Source organism: Sarcophilus harrisii, chromosome 3 (assembly GCF_902635505.1).
Source record: "Sarcophilus harrisii chromosome 3, mSarHar1.11, whole genome shotgun sequence".
Classification (NCBI taxonomy): domain Eukaryota; kingdom Metazoa; phylum Chordata; class Mammalia; order Dasyuromorphia; family Dasyuridae; genus Sarcophilus; species Sarcophilus harrisii.
In genome coordinates this window covers 389,631,145-389,639,506 of record NC_045428.1, presented here as the reverse complement: position 1 = coordinate 389,639,506, position 8,362 = coordinate 389,631,145, and the positions used below count along the sequence as shown (strand labels likewise).

At 36.7% G+C, this 8,362-nt stretch overlaps 1 protein-coding gene across 1 annotated transcript; it reads right to left on the bottom strand.

Moving 5' to 3' along the window:
* Nucleotides 1–3,829: 3,829 nt before the first annotated feature.
* On the bottom strand, nucleotides 3,830–7,866 carry NEUROD1 (neuronal differentiation 1). The gene is made up of 2 exons (XM_003764020.3): nucleotides 7,709–7,866; nucleotides 3,830–6,227 (listed from the first exon to the last, which is right to left on the bottom strand). Exon 2 carries the CDS (start codon nucleotides 6,215–6,217, stop codon nucleotides 5,144–5,146), a length of 1,074 nt encoding a protein of 357 aa, XP_003764068.1. The 5' UTR covers nucleotides 6,218–6,227; nucleotides 7,709–7,866; the 3' UTR covers nucleotides 3,830–5,143.
* Between the last annotated feature and the right edge of the window lie 496 nt (nucleotides 7,867–8,362).

Here is an 8,362-nt window from a genome sequence, read left to right as displayed (position 1 = left end):
GCTATCTTTATGGAATGTCCAGTCAATTTAATCCAAATTATTGAATCACTTGGTGAAAGAAGAAGAAATAAAAGAGAGAAAAGAAACGTGTCAAAGTATGGGGGAAGGGAGAGGAAGAAAAAAGAGGGAAAAGGGAGGAGCAGGCAGCTAGGTGACACAGTAGATAGATCACCAGCCCTGAAGTCAGGAGAAACAAAATTCAATTCTGGTTTCAGACACTTAACACTTCCTAGCTGTGTGACCCTGGACAAGTCACTTAACCCCAACTGCTTCAGCAAAAAGCAAAAAAAAAAAAAAAGGAAAAGGGAGAGAGAAGGAAAATGGGCAAAAATAGGGAAGAAGGAAGGAAGGAGCGATAAAAGGAGAAGTAAGGGAAAATGGGGTAAAGAAAGGGGGAAATGGGGAAGGGAAGAGGGAGAAGAAAAGGAAAAGGGAAAGGCAGGGAGAAAAACATGAAAGGAAAGAAATTGTAAGTCAATTGTCAATTGTTAACTCGTAACATTTGAAGACAGATAATGTTAACTTTAAACATGTATACAGTAGTGACTTCTAGTTGGATGATTCTTGACAAGAGTCTTCTTAAATATAATTGCTGGCCAAGTGCCAATATCATACTATATCATACTATACAAATCACTGTGGATCTAATGCCAAGATACCTCTTTCCAAAGGTATTAACAAAAATCTTTAGCCCCATTGCTCTACAAGATGTTGAATTGGCTCTTATAGTGATTTAAATAAGATCCTTGAATTATTCATTGCATTTTTGTTATTTTGTAAGAGGAAGAGAAGAAAAAATTATAGGATTTTTAATTAAAGTAACAATTAATTAACAATTTAATTAAATTAAGTAACAAATCTATAAAATAATTTTAATCTGTCATCAAAAAAGCCAGCCTTTATTTTAAGCCCCTAAAATTATTTTGATCTTCTACAACATATTAAATTTAGTGCATTTTTATATTTTATAAACCTTTGTTTAATTAAAGGACAAAATTCCTTTATTTCTGATTATTAAATGAGTAATAAATAATTTAAATTATTTTTAAAACTTTTAGAAGTTCATTAATTGCAAAGGACATTAAGCTATCCTGCTGTAAAAGTATAGGAAGCTGAGGGTTTTTTAACGTGTGTGTATGTATATTTTGTATGTGTTTATATTTTGATTTTTAAAAATTATATTGTGTTGATTTATTGAACCTTAAATTCTAGTGAATATTTTTGGAGCAGTAATATCTCTCCTGGTTTATCTTTAATGATATTTTATTTTTAAAATATTAGAAAATAATATATATGCAAGTATAAACTCAATTCATGATTTAAGTCAACTGAAACAGAAGAATTTTGTTTAAAATGAATTATGCACTAGATCATATGCTTAAGTCAAGTTTTATCTCCAATCAAATGTTTATATCCTAGTTATTAAAGACAGAGAAAATGGGTCACTATCATGTTGTTTGATAATTTGCTCAGCTGGTTTTTGAAGCCACCAGCTCTTGCTGAAAATAACTCTTCAGAGCATTTCCAGATTAAACAAGTAGGTCTACAGCAGCTTATCCTGATGAGTAATGATTGTTCAAGATGAAGGAGTAAACTGAAGCTTCAAAGTATTATATGGAATAAAGATGAGGAGGAAACAACCTTCAGAGTAAGAAAAATTATTTCAAACTAAGCAATAGTTATCTATTTTTCACACTCTTTTTCCTGACTAACTTCACTTTTTTACCCACAATTTTCACTTCTGTGCCTTATGATTCCTTCTGAATGCCATATATGGGCTTTTATCAATTGTACTAACTCTAAGAATTGTATTTCCCCACATTAAGTAGGGATGGCAATTCATAAATGAAAAGGGAATGTAATTGAAAAGGTTTCTCATGGCTTGAAAATGCCTTCCAAATACTCATTAAACATTTAAGCAAGTAAATTTGTAGAATATGTTCCTGACATTGGCACTGGTTCTGTGGTATTTCTCTCATCAGATGGAAGGACTGTGTGTTATGCAGAGTGCATTCAGTGCATTCATGCATAAACAATATCATTTTCATAAATTAAAACCTCCCCTGCAGAAGAACATCTGTGCCTGCATTTGAATAAAAGATGGTGGCATGTGAGTTGCCCCCTGACTGACTAAAAGAATCTATCTTTTAAAATAAAGTGATATAATGGAAAAAATAGAAAAACTTTTAAATTTTAACTTCTTTCATAAAAATGGTAGCAAACACGGTAGTAAAATTACCTAAATTTTAAAATACACTAATGAAGTACATGAAATATTCTTTCATAGTTTTCTTCTACTCATGATAGCAACAGTTATTATTTTTCTTATTATTATTTTTCAAGGATATGTCCATTTCTAATTGCAGGTGAAACTAAGCAGTTGAAAAGAAATCTGTAATACTAATCTGTATTAGTGTTTGCTTCATGATCTTCCAGACTGAAATAGTAGCAACTTGTAAATATTGAGTCGGTAACATGTCTTTTAAGATAAGAAAAATGAAAGAAATATTAAACATAAAAAGGATACCTTGATTCATATTTGACAAATTTGGTTCCCTTTAATTGAGAAACACTTATTTAGGATGAATATGAGGTTAATTCAAATGCATTCCATTAATTTGAGGAAGAATATTTAAAAAAAAACAAAAAACAAAATATAAGAAGATATTTAAAATTGTTCCCAGTTTTTTTAAAATTTTGAAATTGTCTTTATTGATATTGTTGCAGCCTGACATAGCTTCATTGATGATGTTATTAGGATAGCTAATTGTTTCTGTCCATTAGATTACTCACATTTTTCTGGAGCAGCTTGCTAAATGAGGTCAGTTTTCTGGAACCTCTAAATCACCAATGAGAAGGAGATTAAAGGAACATGCTTGGGAAAGGGGGTAACCATCCAATGTGGCATCCACTTCATAGTGGAAACAATGGAACTACTAATGACAGTAATCAGAACACGGTAGTAGGGCCAGGACATTAGTGCCAAAATGTTATTCCCCAGAAACCTTTCCTGTCAGTCAATACATCTAGGGAAAAGGCAATGCCAAGCTGTTTGGGAGTGGACTTAAAAACTGGCAGGCTCATCTGCTATAGTTTGCCAGTAGTTTTAGGTTTCTGAATTCATAGGGTGGGACCAAGAAAGCCAATACCTGGCTTTATTCTAAAGCAAAGAACCAGTTTTCTCAAACATAGGTATTACGTTCCCTGCTAATTTATTGGACACAGTTTAACCAGAAAAATCTATGCTCCTTTCTCCTGCAAAGTTTATATTTTTGATAAAATAATGTTTTTTGGACAGGAACAGAAGCTGTGGGGGACAGAAGAGATCTAAAATAGTCTTTGTGTTTTAAGATGAATAATTGAATCCTTTTAGGAGATTAACAATGGGAAAGAGTACATTAGAAAAGGTTAGATACTATGGCAATGATGTTTACCCTAACTGAGTCCTTTCTTTTTTCACCTAAAAGTGATTTTTGAGGTTGAGAACAAAATTGTAAAGGGAATGGTATGCCCAACCTTGTCAAAAAAAAATAAAGGTTTCTGTCATTGAAATTGTTTGGAATGTGAAAGGGGGATTTTTATTTTCACATTTCAAGCAACTGCAATTGCATTTGTGTGTTTCTAGCCTCTGGAATGTCTTGTTTAAATGCCTAGCAATAAAAAAATGAAAGCAAAAGAAAATATGGAGTCCAGAACTTTTTCTAGTTAATTTTATTCTACAAATAATTAATGTTGCACCTTTTATGATCTCACCAAATTAAACAATAATCCCATAGGAATTGTTTACATGAAGGGAAAGAATACCTTTAAGAAGAAATTCAACAATTGATCAAACATCCAATACTATTTTATTGCAAATGATGAGTGTTTTCTAAAATCCCAATGTGCATTACACCATAATATACAGGATTACAAACAAAATTACAGTACAAATTGATTCCAGTTGAACCAGCATTACATTTCAGACAGCACTTATTCTGAACTGCATTGTACATGCAATAGCTATTGTTCTAATTATGGATTAAATGGTTCAAATTTGTTTTAAGCTACTGTACTAATTGACTACAATAGGTATAAAGCCCAACATTAACAACCTGATTCATTTTAGGCTCAGATTCATAAGATGAATATATGACAAAACACGATTTGCGTGAGTATGTATAAAATCATGCATTTTATATTATCTGGAAACACCAATATTTTCAAATTCTCTGTAAAATCATGGAATGCAAAGCAGTATATGAGTAAAAAGAAACAGTGCAAATTGTATGTGATAGTCAAGCAGCTTTTGATTTCAAAAAAAGGGTGTTGGCATTTGCTTAAAATATTTATATACAAGTTTGTGCAAGTAATGTGTTGAACTGATATGTTTTGATAGAAAACAAGTCTCTTGCGTTTGAGTCAACTTGAGAGCTATGATTCTGGTTTTTATCATAGGGGAAAAGACTTTAATGGGAAAGAAATTGCTCAAATTGTGCAATTTTTACAAATAGAGAGGAAAGAAGTGCTAAGGCAACATAATAACTTTCTAAGCACTTTTCTGCTGGTTTAAATTAGTTAAATTATTTTGTATAAATTAGATATAATTCTACTTTTCCAATATGTATAAAAATTGATGAAGCTGCATGGTTTTAAAATAGGAAATCCACATTATAAAAAGTCATTAAAAATTCTGTACAAAATCACAACAAAATAATTCAGCATGGGAAAGGTAACAAGTAGTAAAATGTTGGTTGAAAAATATATATTTATATATATTTTAATTGGCCCATTACTAGTTTAAAAATTGCATAGATCCTAATTATTGCTTGTGATTTTGTTATCTGATCAGATAGTTAATATGATCTGAATACAGCTACACTAAATTGACAGTGTAGTTTCTTTTTTCTTTACTTTTTCTTTTTTTTTTTCTTTAAAATAGAGGAGCTATAGAAAATAATACATAAGATAAACAGGAACTTTGCATCCCTGTTTCTCCTAAAGGCAGTAACGACAATAAATACATATATTACTTGAAGCGTGGAATATTTGCACTTTGCAGCAGTGGTACCCAAAGGGCTGCCCTTTGTAAACAAGACAGTCACTGTAAGCACAGTTGATTCGTTTTCCTTCTGATCATAAAATCGATACGACTCTTCAAGGGTTAATCGTGAAAGATGGCATTGAGCTGGGCACTCATGACTCGCTCATGATGTGAATGGCTATCATAGGACATAATGTTGTCTATTGGGATCTCACAGCGGGGGGCAGCAGTGCCAGAGAAGATTGATCCATGGCCTTGGGCTCCTGCCAGGGTCGCTGCAGGATAGTGCATGGTAAAGGCATAATTTTTGTCAAACTCGGTGGAGGGTTCGTGTTTGAAAGAGAAATTCCCATTGATGCTGAGTGGTGGACTGAGGGGTCCGTCAAAGGAAGGGCTGGTGCAATCAGTGAGAGTACTTTCGAAAAAGGGCTCTAGGGCCGCCCCATAGGAGTGAGGCGGCGGCTTTACGTGGAAGATATGGGAGCTGTCCATGGTTCCATAAGGAGGACTGGGAAGCCCGGGAGATTGATAGGAATAAGGATGTACCGGGAAGGAAGCACTGGCTGATGGCAAATGGGGTGGCATATCCTGGTTTTGTTCCGGCAGGAAAGTCCGAGGGTTGAGCTGTAGGCAACCAGCTACCAGGTTGGTGGTGGGTTGGGATAAACCTTTGCAGAGGGTCTGTACGAAAGACACTAGGTCCGGACTCTTACCAGAGCGCAGAATCTCGGAGAGAGCCCAAATGTAGTTCTTGGCCAGACGCAGAGTTTCGATTTTGGATAGTTTCTGAGTCTTGGAGTAGCAGGGCACCACTTTGCGCAAATTGTCTAGTGCAGCGTTTAACCCATGCATGCGATTTCTCTCCCGGGCATTAGCCTTCATGCGCCTCAGCTTAAACCGCTCCATCCGGGCCTTAGTCATCTTCTTCTTTTTAGGACCACGTCTCTTGGGTTTTTGATCATCGTCTTCCTCCTCCTCCTCCTCCTCCTCTTCTTCCAAGTCTTCTTCTTCGTCCTCTTCCTCAACCCCGTTCCTCAACGAGTCCTCCTCCGGGTTCATGGCTTCAAGATCGTCATCCTTCTTGTCTGCTTCGTGCTCCTCATCCTGAGAACTAAGACACTCATCTGTCCAGCTCGGGGGACCCTGGGGCTGAGGCTCCCCCATCAGCCCGCTCTCATTGTATGATTTGGTCATGTTTCAAGTCCTACATTTAATAGGAGAAACCAAAAAGAAAGGGGGGAAAGGGAAACACCATATTCAAAGGAAAGAAATTCAACTCCCACCCCACCTCACTACCGTATTCTAAATGCTTATGTAAGGAAGAGACCAATTAATCAAAGCGCTGAACTCCCGGGGGACTGGACAAATCCAATGTGTTATATTAGCATGTGTAGCCTGTGTTAATGTGAGTGTTAACAGTGATTATATATATGAAGAATATTATGTATGCGCTTCTTCTTAAGGGTGTTTATAGTGATTAAATGTTTGTGTGATGTGATGAAAATAAAAACATATCCATTTTTAGCTATTTCATATGTATCTACATGTGTCAATCCCTAATATCTCTGCAAAAAATGTGTCGTGTTTTTAAAATCTTAATTCTGTCCCGTTTCTCCTATTAATAAAATGATTTTAAGTTCAAAATATCAGCGTTCAATTTGCCTGCATTTGGAAGTGAATTTGATATTATATGTAAAGAAAATTAATTGGAAGACGGAAAAAGTTTCCAAAATTAATTTTATCATCAACAATAACAAAAAATGAAAACAAAAGTAGCTAGCTTTTTCTCTTAGTCCTACCCCCATCCAAACACTGAATCTCCAACCTTTTGCAAAAGCTATCACATCTTCATAAGTGTTCAGGTCAAAGCAAAGAGCAGTTCTCTTGTGCCTGGGATCAGGTGCAGAAAGCTCCTCTTTAATAAACAGCCCATTGAAATATTCGGCCATCCTTTTATGGGGGCTTTTGAAAGTTCTGCTCAAACCTTTCTCTTTAAAAGATGGAATAATTATAATCTTTCACCCCTCTACAATGATCAGCAGTGGGAAAGTCGCTGCTTCCAATAATGAAAATGAAAGGCTTCAAGTGAAATATAGGACTCCAATAGTGAAGCTTGCCCGGCTGCTGTAACAGGTAGCAGCGATTGCAATTTCAGCTGTCTTCTCTAACTCTTTACCTCCAAACTAAACTACCTCAGAATCCGCTTTTCTTGACGGGAAGTGGGGGGTGTGCAGAGCACGATTTAAAAGCTTCTTCAGGTTCCTTTGCCCAACTCAGAAAAAAAAAAATGCCTTCAAAAGCCAATCCCCTTATACTTGTTAAAAAAAACAAAAAACAAAATACCAAAACATGGAAAAATAGAAAAAAAATTGACAACAGGAGCTAGTTATATTAATGTGTATGAGAAATCATAAAGTTATGATAATAATAATTGTTATTTTAGATCTTTGGAAACACTGAATAGAAATAATCTCAGAGGGTTCTCTCCACCCCCTCCCAAAAAAAAAAACCCAAAAACCAAAACAAAATAAAAAAACCAGAAGACACAAGACTGTGTCTTCTGTGTTTAAGCTGTGCATGCTGTAAATCAATACTTGAGTGCGTGGGTATTTCAATAGATACAAGGCATGTATGTGTCCTCTAATGCTGCATTTGAGGGGATGAAACGAGAAGAATCATAATTACCTGCGTTAGTTAATGTGTCCTTTGCAGTGATCGTCTCATAACCCTGTTAACTCCCGGGATTCTCTCCTGTGAGGGACTGAGTTCTTGTTTCTGGGGGGCTGTGCTCTGGGTTCTCAGGTTATATAGCGGAGTTGGTGATGCTAGGAGAGGGAGGGTGGGGGAGGAGGAGACCCAGGAGCTGGTTTGTAACGCCCAGCGCCTGCGCACGGGTTCTGACTGTCTGCTTTCCCCTCCCTGCCTGTAGCTTCCCTATGCTCCCGCCCTTCTCTCTTTCCAGCTCGACTCCTACTCTCTGTCCTTTCCTCCCTCCTTCTCTCCCTCTCTCCTCCCCCGCCCCTCCCCGAACTCTTCTTCTTCCTCCCCGGCATGCGCCATATGGTCTTCCCCGTCAAGCAAAGGGCCCGGGTGCCACGTGACCTGCCCATTTGTATTCCGTGGAGCGCTCCATTCTGGCCCCTTTGTGGCCAGAAGAAAGTGGCCCATCTGTCGCCAGTTAGAGACTCCGCGGACCTGTTTTTACCCGCAGGAGAGATTAACCCTTTCGACAGCAAAAGGCGAAGAAAAAACCGAAGGGGGAGTTCCGGGGAGAGGAGTGATGTGGGCGGGGAAATGAAGCTAATGAATGTTATGATCAGTGAAGGGCGAGATGGAAGT